The sequence below is a fragment of the Leptonychotes weddellii genome, chromosome 3 (genome assembly GCF_054177405.1).
Source record: "Leptonychotes weddellii isolate Sample4059 chromosome 3, ASM5417740v2, whole genome shotgun sequence".
Classification (NCBI taxonomy): Eukaryota; Metazoa; Chordata; class Mammalia; order Carnivora; family Phocidae; genus Leptonychotes; species Leptonychotes weddellii.
Window position 1 is genome coordinate 39,569,765 of NC_138371.1, and position 17,512 is coordinate 39,587,276.

General features: G+C 39.3%; 1 protein-coding gene across 5 annotated transcripts in view; it reads left to right on the forward strand.

The window, feature by feature from the left end:
- The window catches only part of STAT4 (signal transducer and activator of transcription 4), an 88,948-nt gene that overhangs the window by 65,753 nt on the left and 5,683 nt on the right, over positions 1 to 17,512 (forward strand). For all 5 annotated transcript variants that reach the window (XM_081813959.1, XM_081813961.1, XM_081813960.1 and 2 more), the window contains exons 12-17: positions 1 to 94; positions 1,914 to 1,958; positions 11,437 to 11,520; positions 13,078 to 13,176; positions 15,537 to 15,672; positions 17,434 to 17,483. In XM_081813959.1, coding sequence (XP_081670085.1) covers positions 1 to 94; positions 1,914 to 1,958; positions 11,437 to 11,520; positions 13,078 to 13,176; positions 15,537 to 15,672; positions 17,434 to 17,483 — 508 coding nt within the window. The remainder of the gene's footprint in view (positions 95 to 1,913; positions 1,959 to 11,436; positions 11,521 to 13,077; positions 13,177 to 15,536; positions 15,673 to 17,433; positions 17,484 to 17,512) is intronic.

Sequence of the window (17,512 nt, forward strand, 5' to 3'; positions counted from 1 at the left end):
CAATAGAAGATTTGTCCTTTGTGGAACTCATGTCAAAGCCATGTCCATTGAAGAATCTTCTAACGGGAGTCTCTCGGTAGAATTTCGACATTTGGTGAGTTCAATTACAGAAACTTCTCCCCCTCCCCTAATCAGATACATCTTCACAAATAGGCCTTATAAGTCAATATATTTTGGGTTTGGGGGTTTCTTGTATGAGATTAAGGGCCATATTGAGAAATAAAACATGCCATCATTGAAGAATTAAAAATGTCAGAAAGAACACGGAACCTTAACTCAGAAGTCTGAGTTCTCAACAATGGTGATATAGTACCTAAATATAGACAGCAATTGGTCAGTATATTTTGATAATGATGACAGAGATAATTGGTCTTATAATGGATAGGCAGTCCTGATTTTATTTTTTAAATCTCCCCGAGAAATGATATCCAGCAACATGTCTGGCCAAAGGTGCTTTCATTTTAGGAGTGGCTTGAGGAAGTAGGATGTTCCTGGGTATGGCAGTTGCATACAGTTTGCTTTGGCATGTCTAGAAAGCTTCTGACCCAGCCTCACCCTGTTGCTTCTTGTTTTTACCACTTCCTCTTAACCTAGAGTTCTCTTCCTGCTTTCTTTCTAATTCTTTGTATAGTTCTTAGATTCCCAAAGACTCTACCACTTTCTTGCCAGACGCAGGTTACTTATGGTTTATTAACACTTAGGAAGTACCTCACCTGAGTGTTGGGGCACCACCGAATCAACCTCAAACGGTCTTTTTAAAAGATAAAATTTAGGTTAATAGATATCTACCCATACAAATTTATGCTGGTTTTTGGTTTTGATTTTGTTTTTGTTTGATCTTTAGTATTGAAGAGTACATTTCTTTTTAACTGAATCCCTCCAGTATGACACTGATAAATAAAGTGTAATGATGAGTCATATATTATACATCCTTATAACTAGCGCTCTTTTTGCTTACGTTCAATTTCTATCCTTAAGAAATTTTCAGTAATGGACAATGTTTGCTAATAAGTAAAGCTGTAAGAGAGGCCTTAACTTAGAGATGTCTGTCTCTCAAAAAAGTCATGTGGAAAAGAACAAGGAACATACCAAAAAGTGGTTAGGTCTTTCTTCCAGCAGGTATAATATATAAATTAACAAAACCTTACTTTTTTACAGTCCACTTCTAGTTGCAAAGCATTTTCAAATATATTATCTTTTGCATAATAACTTTAATTGCTTTTTAATACAAAATTAAATGTAGAAAATCAGAGAGGCAAAAATTTAAAAATTAAAAATCACCTGTATCTCACTACCTTGTAACACTATTAACTACTTTGATTTTCCTTCTTTTATACATACATGTATATGTACTTTTTAAGTGGGATCAGATTGTACACACTATATAAATTGTTGTCTGCCCTTTTTTAAATTAAGTAATCTAGATCCTGACCATTTTTGTGTCCATCTCTACTGCCATTTAGTAGCTTCCTGTGCCATAGGGCACACTATCCCATCGTCTGTTTTCCCAGGCTTCTGTGTTGGACTTGGTTTCACAGGGATTGAGAATCATCAGAGCTTAGCTCAGATCCTACCTTCCAGGTACAAAGGAGTGCTGAGTAGATTTTAAGACATCCCAGCATGATTTCCTCTTTCCAAAATGTCGGCTAAAAAACATAGTCTTAATAGCATGCCAACTTGTTCACTTACCTCAGTGAAAGTTTCTAAAGTGACATCCCATGAGATGAAACAGAGAGCTTCTTTCTGTTGAATCCAGGCAACTACCTTAGGTTTCCATGAATTAGAAGACATCTGGGTTACTGTTCTAAAAGGCAAAATTGTGGCCAAGAAAATCACTATAATAGGTATGACCAACTTGATGTTTAATTGATAATGCTTCTCCATCTAAACGTTGTTATTCTTTTTTTGCAAAGCAACCAAAGGAAATGAAGTCCAGTGCTGGAGGCAAAGGAAATGAGGTACAAAATGTTTTCTATAAGATAATTTTTTAGGGAAATAACCTTATAATCTCTTGTTTTTACAAAGCTTTTAAACTGCCTTTATAGTTTTATAGAAAGTCAAATTTGTGTTTCTCTGGTTACAAATTAAAGCTTGATAATTGCAGACAGTGTAAGAAATTTTGTCTTAAAAAGGAAAAAACAGAAATTGCATGTAATAACAGCCTCTTTTTTTAAAGATCTTCTTTATTTATTCATGAGAGACAAAGAGATAGAGAGAGGCAGGCAGAGGGAGAGGGAGAAGCAGGCTCCCCCTCACACACACCCAGCAGGGAGCTCGATGCGGGGCTCGATCCCAGGACCCCGGAATCACAACCGGAGCTAAAGGCAGACGCTCAACCGACTGAGCCACCCAGATGCCGTAATAACACCCTCGTAAAAGAATAACTATTAACATTTTGGTTCACATCATTCTAGACCTTTATCTATGTATATATTACTTTAAAATATATATATACACATTGTTTTATAACCTGCTTTCTTCCCCACATAACAATGTAAGGTGGACAGCTTTCCATAACCTTAATACTCTTGGAGAACACTGAAAGTGGTTGCACTGTATTGCATTTTACGGGTGTGCCATAATGTCTTTAGTCAGTCCTCCGCTATTACAAGACACCTGAAAATCACTCATTTTCTACAGAGAAGAGGCAAGTCTCAAACTTCATGACATATGATGTGAAAATCACACGGGAAAAACAGTCCTATTAATTTATGGTATCAATTACCTTGCCGTTACATGTAAGGTTTGCATTCCACTGGATGAACTGATTAACAGCACACACTGATGTGACCCAAGTGTTTGCTTTTGAGTCAGTAAATGATAGAGCAGTCAAATCCTGGATTACAAGTGGCCTTGGAGATCACCTGTTTAGTTGGCCTAGATGCTAGGGCGTATGCCTATGCCTTACATATTTGGAATTAGAAAACCTGGGTTTGAGTCCATTCTGACAGTGACTGAAAATGTGATCCTTTGCAAATGGAGAAATACTGCATATTTTTCCTCTAACAGATCAGGGTAGTAACGCCCAACGCTCTCCACTTGGAGATGTTATATGTGTAAGATCACCTACATAATGCTGTTGTAAAGCAGTGAGACTTATCTCTGGTGTGGCTGGTATGGGTTCAGTCTCCTAGCTTTAGAGTCACAGCTTCTAAGAGAAATTGCTTTGAATTATTTGGAAGGAAAAAGCACCTTATAAATCCAGCATTCAACTGCAATCAGGCTAGCCCTCCCCATAAAACCACAGAGATTGACCACAGCAGGTTTAATGCTCCACATTTTCCCTTCCAAGAATTCTTCATTCCCTTAATTGTGTCTTAAAGAGCATTTGCCCACCATCACAGCCCCAGGGAAGATGAGCTAAGCCTTCCTCCCAGGGTAGGACCTTGGCGTAGGGCAGAGCGGCAAACGGAAGCAGAGCTTTTGAGTTTAACGAGATTCTGGTAAACCAGATAAGTAGGAGTTATTGTTCCCACCTCATAGAAATCCATAAAGATTTTCCAAACTTCCTAATTGAAACATTAGCACATTATAAATAAAAAGTCATTTCATGCATCTCACTGGAATTTTGGCCAGAGTTGCAAACATTTCATGCAGCGTCACATCCCTGAGCAGTATTTGCTAAGTCTGGATAGACTAAATACAATGCTTCTGAATGTTTCTTAAGTAAAACAAATCAACGGGAATAAATCTAAATAGCTCAACTCTTCAATACATTGTCATCTTTATAAATGTACAATCAAAGTCTTGGGTTTCCCTAGAGAAGAAATCTACATAAAATCATCTTCTACCATATAATAACCAAGCAATGTCTTATTAACACTGTCTACTTGTATTACTTTGAATGTATTTCCTCTTATTTCCTGATTAATAACAAAATGGTGCAGTCATGTCAGAATGATTTTATTCTTCCTTTTTTCCCCCGTTTGCTAGCTCAGTTTTATTTTAAGCTATTCCTTGAGCTCCCCCTGTTGATAGAATTGTAATATGACACCTAGGTACATTTAAAACACACCAGACTGAAAAGTTGGTTCACGTGCTACAGGAACTACTGAAAAGTCACAAAACATATGAAGTGGGCTCAGAAAGATGAGCAAAGGAATCAGGGGTTTGGCCAGGTAGTAGGAGCGATCAAACGAAATCAGGAAAAAGCTTGGGGAAGATCTAGCAATAAAGCGGAGTTCATAAAGTCATAGGGTCAGAGATGGTAGTAACCAAAGTGTCAGGAAAACAGGAGGCTAGGAGGGATGCCTGGGTGGCTTAGTCGTTAAACATCTGCCTTCCGCTCAGGTCATGATCCCAGGGTCCTGGGATTGAGTCCCGCACTGGGCTCCTTGCTCAACAGGAAGCCTGCTTCTCCCTCTGCCTGCCCTCCCCCTACTTGTGCTCACTCACTCTCTCTCTCTCTCTCTCTCTGACAAATAAATAAATAAAATCTTTTTAAAAAAAAACAAAACCAGAAGGCTAGGATATGATACCTCATTCTCAGATTTCAAATAGTAGTTGTTGCTTATCTGTGAGCATCCACAGCGGGAGTTCACAGCCTGATTAAGAATGTATTTAACAAATCCTCCTGTGGCATTTAGTGTATACTGGGCCCTGAGAGCTTCAATGACCTTGATTTATATAATTCTTGTGACAATGCTATGAAGTAGTTACTATTAGTGTACTTATTTTAGGTAGGGAAACTGAGGCACAGAGTGGTCAGGCCGAGATTCAAACCATGGTAGTCTGGCTCCCCTGTCCATGCTCTTGGCCACTATGCCATGCTGTGTCTGGGATCATAAAACCTGCACCGGGAGAAGCGGCGCTGACCTCCTCCTGCCCGTCGCCTCAGCGCGCTCCCTCCATTTGTTGGGATTCCTAGAAGGGAGGTCTTTGCGACCTTACGAGTAGCATCTCATCCTTTCCCCTGTACTCCGGCTGCTGTTCTTACTGTTCTCATTTTGCCCGCCCACTCAGAGATCCCATAACTATCTCGCACCAGAAGCCTTATAAAGTTTAGAAGAAATTTAAAATAATGCTTTCTCAGGAAATGTTGTTGACCTCTCCCATACTCCTCCACGCATCAGCTGGGGATTGGAAATAGCACCATGCTGGGGGCTGCCTCTTACAGGCAGCTGACCTTGTGCAAGCCACTTACCCTCACTAACTCCCAATTTCCTTATCTGTGAAATGGGGATCAGGTTGACCTGCACTCACAGGGTTGTTAATAGGACCAAATGAGATGGTATGTGGTGTGGTTCTTCCTGATCTGCCCTCCAGAGCTGCCCCTTTGTAAAGAGTACCTATTTACATGGGTGGAGAAATATCTGTAAAGATGGTACCTGACTTAGGACAAACCACTGCTCTTCTCCTTCTCTACCCACCTGCCAAAGTGCTGGGCTGGGGCTGGTCCCTCTCAAGGGCCCCTGAGCACATCCTTCTCTGGCTCCAGGTCCCTGAGACCTCAAAACACCATACATGTATGCCCTTTTCATAGGATCACATGTCCTGGGTTCCTACTATCACCCCACCTGCCCCCCCATCTGATACACACACACACACACACACACACACACACACATTGGGCCCCTCCGGTCTGCTTTTGTGGTTGTCAGAACTTGGACTGGATACTTACTAAATGATTGAGAACAAACCAAGATATCATGAATGATAGTTCCCTAGGGGCGCCATTCTAAACCTCCCTAGCACCCCATGGCTGTTTGACTCACATTATCCACAAAGAGGTGGTCGGTCAAGATGTGCAGGGGTTCCTGGCTGTAGAATTGGATGAAGGGAGGAAGTTGCATTAGACCCATACTGTCCCAGAACAACCAAAGAGGTGCCTTGGGAGCCATCTCTGGATTTGGGAGGGGGGGCGTTGGTGAAAGGTGGAGCTCTGGGTCCCCCACCCCTGCTTCAGTCAAGATGGCTCTATTTTATATATTTTACAGATTGGAACCCAGATGGTGAATTTCTTTTCAAGAATTTGTTTCAAGGTTAAAAAACATTTGAAAACCATTGGATTTAGACAGTTTCTAAAGCTTTTTTGACTAAGGTTCTGTAATCTGCAAAAGTGTAACATAGAGCATGGTCTTTACTTTTTTGTAAAAAAAAAGGTATTTAATTCTAATGATTTGCTTTGCAATTTTGCAAACCCCCCCCCACCCCCCCTCGGGAAATCAGTCAACGCGCTGTCACAAAACCAAGATTAGCCACTGCTGCCTGCTTCTCCCACCTTCGATCTTTCCTTGCAGAAGCCACCGCGAAGCCACAGTCCCTTCCCCTAGCAAACGGCCAGATTTGGAAGGCATCTGATGGCCCGCGTAAAACAGACATTCCCAGGAAGCAGGCTTTCCCAGACGTCCTTCTCTGGCAAAAAGCTGGCTAGAGAGTCATTGTGGAAATGTGGACACTGAACGGGCAAGCTGGTATTGCAGCCGTTCAAGTTTGCTCTTGGTCAGTGGGCTTTAACTGATAAATGACAGTTCTCGCCACAGACCGAGGTGTTGAGTAATTTTGTTTATGTGGTGGAAAGTCATGAAGCACAAAGAAGCTGTTAGTAAAGCCTGGGCGATTTGAGTTTCATTGAACAAAATAGCCAAACAGATGTTCTTTCAAGGGTCACTGTTCCCAAACACAGATACACTACTCACGGGCCAACTAGCCCAGGCATTTTTACAGAAAGTTTATTTCCTTCTGAACAATTCAAGTAGTAGCAACACTTTCCAAAAGAGACGTCAATACAAGAATAACACTAAAAATGTCGACTTTTTATGGGACACCCTGCATGCAGTCCCCGCCATAAACTGGGCTGAGAATAGTTGTTATTCTCCATTTATTTCCTATGATTCTGTGATTAAGGTCTATCGCTCATGTGATTGTACCGTTATTTTCCCCTTTATCATTGTTTCCCAGCATCTAAGCCAGTGCCTAGCACATGATAGGTATTCAACAAATATTCATTAAGTGAATGGATTATTGTTAATTATTTTCTATTCCACATAGTCCTCCCCGTGCTACATTATCATAGATTACGGCTTGTTAAGAGATGAGCAAGGAGGGGCGCCTGGGTGGCTCAGTAGCTTAAGCAACCGACTCTTGACTTCAGCTCAGGTCATGATCTCAGAGTCCTGGGATCCAGTCCTGCTCAGGGCTCCGTGCTCAGTGGCAAGTCTGCTTGTTCCTCTCCCTCTGCTCCTCCCCCACGCTTGCGCACACTCTCTCTCTCTTTCTCAAATAAATAAAATCTTTTTTTAAAAAAAGAGGTGAGCAAGGAATTTAGATGAAAATTAACCTTATCCCAGTCATATCTCCTCAACAGAGGTTTCTTTTGAAGTCAAAAGCCATAACTATTTGTTAACATATTCTAGATTTCTAGGGTGTATTATTAGGCATTGAGCAGAGGAAAGAAAAAGAAAATGGTGACATCTATACCTACCTTTCATAAGGTTGTGTATCTTTTTTCCAGGAGCCTGGTCAAATAGTTCTGCCAGTTTTCCAGTTTCTTAGCAGATTATCCAATGTGTGCTTTTCTTTACAAGTACGACGAAGTCAATCCGTCTACATTATTCAGTGCCATATAATAAAAATATCATAAATATGAATATTTTAAATCCATAATCATTTCAGATCATGGCTTTTAAACACAGCCATTAATGGTGCATCTTATCTATGATGTTTTCCCCCGTCTACAAAGAATGGATCCTGGGAATGGGAAATTGAATAGTGTCCCTGGCTGGGACTACACTGATAAAGTAATAAAGACCATGACCGATGGCCATGTGAGCTTTGAAAGTTAATAATGCTTCCTTTTGTCAGAGCTGCTTTTCTCCAGGCATGTGTATTATATGTCAGCTTCCTTGCTGGATCTCATTCTAAATGTGCCTCACAACTGCATCAGGGGTTTTAAGTAATCATTAGATATTAGTTTGAGGGGCGCCTGGGTGGCTCAGTTGGTTAAGCGTCCAATTTCGACTTAGGTCATGATGTTAGGGTCCTGGGATTGAGCCCCACGTTGGGCTCCGCACTCAGTGGGGAGTCTGCTTGAAGATTCTCTCCCTCTGCCCCTTCCCCTGCTCTCTCTCTCAAATAAATAAATAATCTTAAAAATAAAAAAGAAATTAGTTTGAATCACTGAGGAAACTTCTCACCATCCACATTCCAGTTCAGTAAAGTGATAACTAAAGTATGTAGGCTTTTTTCAAAGTTAATGGACAACTCTGAGTGTCATTGCTCTGTCTATGGAGTCCTGGTTTCTCACACTTTGTGAACACACAGGTGCCATAACACAAAGATCTGAGGAAATTATCCACAATGAATAATTATATCATATGTGCATTTAATTGTATAAATTAAACTATAGAGGCTAGTATGGAGGAGGGATGGGACCTCATACTCAAAAAGACTCCCTTTAGCCATCCTCCAGCAGTGGCCCTCCCTACAGAGAAAGATGTCTGTGGGGCCAAGGCAGTGCGCTTTCCCAGAGTCCCAAGCGCAGACGGCACCATCAGTGCAAACATTTCTAGGCACAAGCAGAAGCCTCTGGGCCACAATGGTCAGTGAGGCCCCTCACAGAGGTGGAAGAGCGGGGTGTGGGCAATGGTCCAGAATGGCCCTGCTCTCTCCAGGCCACCATGTTCCAGTGGAACTTTGAGGAGTTAAAACCTGGCCAGTTAGGTCATATGAAAGCTTAGATGTCAAGGCAGGAGGCTATATATATTTTAACAGTTTGTTAACTTGATTTATAATGGTTAAATGTTTAGACATGTGGTATGTGGGGTCTCCGTCTGTGTGCTTGCCTCAGGCCTCATAAATGTTCTACATAGGCTTGTATCATCCTGTCCACTACTGAACTTAGTGAGAATGTGAAAGGAATCCATTAGTGAACATGAAGTTATGGATTCTTCATTTGTCTCAGGGTTTGCATAGTGGAAGCACCCTATAGGGCAGTGAGATTTTCTGTTTAAAAAATGTGGGTTTTGTTCAACTTGGTGCCTAAACACAAGCTGGCTACTTCATCTCATGCTCAACTGAAGAAACAGCAATTTATTTATTTCAACATGGGAAGGGCTTGGGGGGAGGGGTGCTGGCTGTTTCATGAGTTGGATATACTGGGAATAATTTTAGGGGTGGTCTAAGGGAATTTCAAGCAAAAGTTCCACTAGCATAACTTTCTACTAACCCAGTAAGCAGCCATCCCACTCCAGTAACTCCAGCTACCTCAAGTCAATGTAAAGTACCAGCAGTGATCTAACCCAAGGAAGAGAGGAGTCTTTAATTCTCTACTTCCTTCTCAGTAACAAATCCTAAGTTTAACATTCCTCATTGTCAATGAAGTCTTCCTCACACAATTGTCATTCATATCATCATATTAGAACTATTTTTATCATTTGAAATTTATTACAAGTAGATTCCAACTTGTTATTAATACATATCCAATATTAGATCATTTCTCCCAGGGCCGACTCTGCCACCCCCAACGCCACCCTGACTTTTCTAGTCCCAGTAATTCCTCTTCTGTTTACAGGTTCCCAAGGGTTTATTTTTTAACATTGTCTAAGCCTTCAGGGTGCCTGGGTAGCTCAGTTGGTTAAGTGTCCGGCTCTTGATTTCAGGTCTTGATCTCAGGGTTGTGAGTTCCAACCCCATGTTGGGCTCTCTGCTGGGCATAGAGACTACTTAAAAATATAAATAAATAAATAAAGTAAATAAGTAAGTAAATAAAATAAATAAATAAAATTGTAATAAATAAAATTGTTTAATCCTTCTACATCATCTCCAAATTTTCCACATCTCTTTTGAGACTAAACACAGTGTAGATATAGCACACGGACACTCATTGTCTCACAAATTCCACCCAAAGTTCTTGTTAAAATGCAGACTCTGATTCTTGGCTTGGGATGAGGCCAGAGATCTTGTATTTCTAACCAGCTTTTAGATGTTGACAATGCTGCTGGTTCTGGGCACATAGCAAGATGCTGTAAGATTTCATTAGGGAAAAACAGCAATTTCTGTCCCACTCCTTCCCACACCAAACCTACTTTCCAGAGGTGATCATTTTTTGAGTCAAAGTATTATGCTAATATCATACTAGTATTTCTTGATTTTTAAAAAAGTTTATACATTTAACTCCTGAATTTTTTTTTTTAAAGATTTTATTTATTTGACACAGACAGAGGGAGAGCACAAGCCGGGGGAGCAGCAGAAGGAGAGGGAGAAGCAGGCTTCCTGCCGAGCAGGGAGCCCGATGCGGGGCTCGATCCCAGGACCCTGGGATCATGACCTGAGCCAAAGGCAGATGCTTAATGACGGAGCCACCCAGGCACCCCCTGAATTCTTTTTATAAGAGATTAAACTGTGGCTCTTTTATACCAGCTCTCTATTCATATAAATTTCCCCCATCTTCACAGTATCATTACAGAACATATTTTGGTTTAGTCAGTATATTCAGTGTTAACATTAGTATGAATATATGAAAATTATCAACAGCTGAACCATATATCATAGTATAATTGCATTTCCATTCTTGTATTACTTCCAATTTACCCTGGATTTATAAGTTGCCTTAATTTCATTTTATTCAATCAGTTTATTTTATGTACTTATCACTAATGTAGCCCAAAACTTTTCTTCAAAATTTGAAAATTTCTTCTTTCTTTTTAATAAGATTTTTTAAGAGATTTATTTATTCATTTATTTGAGAGAGAGAGAGAGAGAGTGCACGGCAAAGAGAGGAACAGAGGGAGAGGGACAAGCAGACTCTGCTGAGCACAGAGCCTGATGTGGGGCTTGAACTCAAGACTCCAAGATCATGACCTGAGCAGAAACTAAGAGTCAGACGCTTAACTGACTGTGCCACCCAGGCGCCCTGAAACTTGAAAACATCTTGCAATATGGTCAAACAGGTCAATCTGAGTTTTTTGTTTTTGTTTTTTTTTCTTTTTTCTTGGCAACATCCCCCTAGGAACTCTCCATCTCTTTCTCTAATTTGGACTGATTGCCCTCTGATTCTGTTGCACAATTTTTTTTTTTTGCTTCTTAAAACAACTTCCTTTCACTTTTTAAACAAATTCATTATGACACTGACTTGTTTCTGTTATATCTATACACATATGCATTGCTTTTATTAATAGTTTGTAAGCCAGAAGGACTAATTTTTTTTAAATTAAAAATAATTATTTGTCTGCATTTAAACTGATGAAAATATGCTGGAATTTTAAAAAAGTCAAAAATTACATTGTTAGGGAGACTTAAAATCATTCTGTTTGTGGAAATAAGATTTCTCACTCTGTATATATGCTAAATAACTTTTTTTAAATAATAAGAGGGAAAGTTCCATAATAGGGAATGTTTGGGGCATTTACTTTAAGACTTTATTAATTTTTATAGAAGCAGGCCTAATAGGTAGTAGGAGTGCATTTGTAAGATAACAATTGATTTCTTTCTTCCTAGGGCTGTCACATGGTAACTGAAGAGCTTCATTCTATAACCTTTGAAACACAGATCTGCCTCTATGGCCTGACCATAGATTTGGAGGTAGGCGTCAATCAACTATTTACTAATAATATACTCAGTCATTGGCTGGCATTTATAGATGAAAGCCGAGTCTTTTCTAGGTTTTAGTACATTCCCTATTTTTTATTTTTGTTTAGAGTTTTGTTTAGAAAATTTAGTTTAGAAAACCAATATGTCAGATAGTTACTAATTAGTCAACATTCTATTATTAGAATGTATACTATTCTGGTTAAATATAAATGATAAGATCTCATGGGCAAAAAAAAAAAGATCTCATGGGCATTATCAATTGGATATCTATTGAATAATTGCTTGCCCAGATTGCATGTTTGTTGGTTCATTTTCTGAGATCTTCTGAGTCATGAATAGTTAGTGGAAAGCCTAAAGAGAAATAAGTATCCTTAAACCATGTCACATAATGATATATTTTCAAAAATTTAACTTGTACATAAAATCCCTCAGAAGGAAAGCTTTTCCAATGTAATGAGTAAAGACAAATGATAGGAACATTAACGATACATTGTTTTGATTCTCTTATAACAGTCACTATTGTACTCAAAGAAGGAATAGAGCAATCTTGAGGATTAAATTGAACATGACTGACTATGAGCCCCTTGAAGGCAGGGCATCATGACTTTGTCACTCCATTACCAGTGACTCAGTGCCTGGCCCATAATAGATGCTCAACATAGGTTAAATAAATGAATGAATGGGTGCATGAAGGAACAAACACAGTTTTACACACCCCGAATATGATCTTATTTGTGGGATGTATTGTTTTAGAGTTCTGCTTTTCCTTTTTTATCTTAATAAGTGTAAATATGTAAAAATTTTCCATAAATGCCTTCCTCGTCTCTTTTTCCTATACCTCTGTTTCCATGAGCTATTAAGCTGGGTATTTCACTGTCTGTAGAAATCTAACCACTGTTATTGAGAAGGGACTAATGTAAGTTGATTGGTTTTGCACACTAGTCTGTGAAAGCCTGTTTATTCCATGAGGTTGAAAATGACAGTACAAATATTGCTAAGCTGAGTTCCACAGCAGACCAGGCAGCTCTGTTTCTCATAAAGCTTTGTACTCCAACATTGCTTACCTCTCCAGCTTTTGCAGTGAAAATGCCCATGTCTAGTACTGACATTAATTAGATGTCAGATCATAAATTGAATATATTGGTCCATTTCAAGATAAATTTAAAATTAAATTCTTTATAGTAACTTAGTAAGAGAACAGTGGCAAAATCAATGCAAGCTCTAATTTGTTGCATTTTGGGCTATATATGATGTAAGTATCAATATTTGTATAATGTCAAGGGAAGATACTGGAGAAGCTAACTGACCAAGCACTCTGAAAGGGTTCCTGTTTTTATGGCTTCTTTCATCCTTATTCCTTGATTCATAGATGCTCAGAAAGTTCCCTTTCCTTCACAAGTCATTTTAGTAACCAGGGCAGTGTCAACACCAGGATTAAAGCAGTAGAGCTGGCTTGAGATAGCCCTGTAGGGGACAGGATCAAGTATCAAATCAGTGCAAGGTGCAACTACCTGTAATAACTGTGCTTTTTTTTCTCTTTTAAACCAGACCAGCTCATTACCTGTGGTGATGATTTCCAATGTCAGTCAGTTACCTAATGCTTGGGCATCCATCATTTGGTACAATGTGTCAACCAATGATTCCCAGGTAGGGTCTCTATTCCTATTTCTCCTCCTTTAATTCTATTTGATTTGTTTTATTGTCAAAACACCCATCTGCATCAAAAGATATATGTATGAATTTTAACTATATATTCATATATCTATGTATATGAAATTTGGCATGTCTTTGTGGGTTGTTTTCTTCCAGAACTCCAATATATTTAGTTGCATGAACCCTCTCCAATGTTATATTTAAAATGATATGTTTTGATGTACTTGGACGTTGGGAGAGTTCTGGCTAGCAAAACTGACGGACAGGTATTTGTTACTTCTGAGGGTCTGATCAGCTCCCAACTATGTGGATCACAGAGAGTTCTAGGCCCATCCTGTGGCTCTGTTAATTGGGCTGTGGGGAAACTTCTTGGTCTAGAATTTAACGTCTAACTGCTGTGTTTACCTCCACAACTACTTCTGGTCACACCTCCACACAGACTTTTCTACAAAGGTAGAAAATTCGTTTCCAAATAAGTGACCTAGAATATCAACCAATCTTGCCTAACTGCCCTCTGACTACAAATTTTCCAGTTGATTATAGGTTTAATCCATTCTAGGCTCAAGTTGGGTTTTAATGCCATCTGGTGGTTATTTGAAACATTGATCAAAAATTGGCCTCAAGTTACAAAGCTAGCAGAAAACAGATGCTCTTCTTAAAAGACAACCACGGAAGGGAGTGGCAAAAAAGATGAGTCAGCCCTTCGCCTTGTTCCCTCTTAGAAAATCTCATTGTGTTGTCCTGGAAACCACCGAGGTCTAGAAAAAATAGGTCAAATATAAATAACATTTCTTCTTAATTCAAAGCAAATATTCACTCTTAAGAATTTTTTTTTTTTTACCTTAGGTTCTAGCAATAAGAACAGACATGATGAGTTAGCTCCAAGTGTTCTTTCCCTTTTTAAAAAATGTGCCCAATAAGGAAACAATATGGTAAATGACTCAGCCTGATGCCTTCTCATCCTCCGGTGCCCTGGCATCTGAAACAGATTAACTCTAGAGAGGAGGCTGCAGAGGGTGCGTGGAGTGTCGCTTCCTCTCAGGCTGCACTGAGAGCAGGACCCACTAGAGAACTTATCTGGTCTTTAAAGCCAAGAAGAGCCTACACCCCTGGAATTACATGTCATGCCCCATTAAGAGCTACAAATATTCAGAGCTTTTCGTTCAACTTCAGGATGGAGGAAGAAAGATGGGTCACTTCTCTGTCCTCTGAGTACAGCACTGTGGCACTTAGCTTTCTTCAGCATCCTTCTTCTATAAGAAAGCCACCAAAGTTGTCCCACTAACCATCCCAGACTCTGCTCTGCTCCTGGATGAGGAATGTGGGAATGCAGATCATACATAGCTTACAATGCAGATGCACAGCCTACTTACAGAGTCCAGCATAACAACAAACTCTGGTTTCTCTTCTTCACTCTCTTCTGCTTCAAAACCCAAGCCCCCAGACCTCGATTAGGTTCTATGCCTTTTGGTCATTTATCCAGACACAGTTCTCTGGTTCAGGGGAAACTGCCTCTCTAGAAATTCTTTCTCTCCATTCCTCCCCCTCCTATCTCCCACTCCTTGTTGGATGCTGTATCCTCTTTTATTCCCACCTTCTGAAGTTTCTTGGATTGGTTCCTTTTCTTGCTGCCCAGCGTAGTTCATGCTTCTCCCTGTACTGCACTACATTACTCAGTTATTTCTCTCTTTAGGACATCTTTCTTGGCTTTCACACCTTCTGCTTTCCAGTAATCTGAGATGAAGTCTACTTTTTCACTATTGTTGACCCAGTTTCTGGTACAAGCAATCTTGTTTGCAGTTAGTCATACAGAAGATTCTCTTGTCCAGATCAAAAGAAAAAGACTACTATACTGTTCATAAAACAGGACTCAGGGTAATTATGAATTCACATTATAGGGTCACCTGCTTTAGCCTGAGACTTATCTGTTTTTGTGCTTTGGGATTCTTTGTTTGGTCAAGGTATAACTTATACCAAGCCATGATAAACTAATTAAATAACTTGATATAGATTTGCTTAAGATTAATATTATTTCAGAAAAGAATATTTGCCCAATGATTTGTTGGACAGTATTAAGTACTTGTATGAGTTGATTGATAGCCCATAGTCCAGGGAAAGTTAAGAGGTGCCCAATGATTCTTTCAAGGATAAGATGGAGCCATATATTCTATTAGACTCAAGGATTAAGGAACTCTTTAGGAAAAGACAAAATCAGTGTCAATTAAAATGCACAACAGAGATGAGACAATATTCTGTATTAACTTAGATTGGCCTAAAGAGTTTGGAATTTTATATACTGAATTATAGTGTGTTCAATGTGATTAATGAATATCATCATTACAACTCTATTTCAGAACTTAGTTTTCTTTAATAATCCTCCATCTGCCACTTTGAGTCAACTCCTGGAAGTGATGAGCTGGCAGTTTTCATCCTATGTCGGCCGTGGCCTTAACTCAGATCAACTCAATATGTTAGCAGAGAAGCTTACAGGTGAGAGCGGGTAGATGTGGAAGACTTGCCTCTGTTTGGGGTACTCAAGCGTTTTAAAGAACCAGGTGATATTACTACTATTAATAATAATAATGATAGTCACAATTTATTGAGTACCCACTGTATTGCCAGGCACAGAACTAAATGTTCTGTTATCTTTCTTAGGAAAGGATAACTCCTTACTCTATCCACTTTATAGATGAGGATACTTAAGTTCAGAGGTTAAGTGACTTGCCATGGCTGCGTGGCTAGTACACAGCAGAGCCAAGACACCGGCCACGCCTGTCCAGTTCCAAAGCCCCTTCTTTCCATTCCGCTCTTGAGTCTCCAGGGTGTTTTATGCCATTTCCACTGAGTGCAATGCGAAGCCTTAATGGTGCTTTGACTTTCATATTAATATCACAATGGTCATTAACCAACTCGACAGTAGCTGATTCCAGGACCAGGGAATTTAATAGAAATTAAAAGCCACCCAGGCAATACTTGATTGTCCATATCAAGAAAATTTCAGTTTTGACTAATATTTTTAAAGTTTGCAAAACAGACTCATTGGTACTTCCTGTAGTGACTATAGTGTAAGATTTTTCTAAAAGAATTTCAAAAGATATCTATATTTTGACAAGTCTAGGGTGAACATGCTTAGCACCAAAAAAGAGTTAAGATGGAGTTTGTGTACAGTTCTAATTAAAGTAGGGCCACGGATGCATCTGAGCATCAGTAGTGAAATCATGTGTGATTTGGCAAGTGATGCTGGGTTGCCACTTGGACCTACTATCTGATCAATAGGTATTTAAATAAATCAGATATTTGGGGAATATTAAAACATTTAGTTAATGTAAATATGGTTTTTGAACTTATTTAGTTTATAAACTGCAATGGTAGGCATATTTGTTGAGTGAATAAAGTTTTTAAATGTGTAGTATAGATAGCAGCCATATCCTTTCAGATCTTTATCAGATTATCCTTATGAGTATAATTTCCTCAAAAATTTAGATAGAGGGCGCCTGGGTGGCTCAGTTGGTTAAGCGACTGCCTTCAGCTCAGGTCATGATCCCACGGTCCTGGGATCGAGTCCCACATCGGGCTCCCTGCTCTGTGGGGAGCCTGCTTCTCCCTCTCCCACTCCCCCTGCTTGTGTTCCCTCTCTCGCTGTGTCTCTCTCTGTCAAATAAATACATAAAATCTTTAAAAAAAAAAAAATTTAGATAGAAACTCTTGTACCCTTTCATCACCCTGGGTCAAAGTAGTCAGTGCCTCCTTATTGCCTAATAGATCTCGAGTTCATTCTTTTCATAATATTAATTAGGACTCTTCGTAATCTGGCCATATCTAACTTAAATTTATTTTACGTTTATATTATATTACGTTTATATTTATTATACGTTTATTTACCAACATTAGACAGCTCTTGCTGTCTCCTATATAAGCCGGGTTCATGTCCACTATGCTTCATCTTACATTATTCTTACTAGAGTTTAGTTTCCTCCTCCTTCTCCTCTGATAATTTAAATCCTATCTATCCATGGGGGCCTGGCCCTAGACACTCACCCTCTTTCTAAAGTTATCTTAGTTCCATTGAAAAGAACTTTTTCTTAGAAAATAGATTTCATGATATCTTACATTTTTATTGTTTCTAGCATTAAGTACACTACAAAGTGTGCTTAAGGAATTTTTGAAAGGGACTGGGTAAAATCTAAATTGAGCACCAAATTGAAAAGTCTAATTGTTTCATAAAAATCTCATTCTTTTCTTTTCTTTTAGTCCAGTCTAGCTACAGTGATGGTCATCTCACCTGGGCCAAGTTCTGCAAGGTACAAATAGGGGAGCAAGAATATCATTT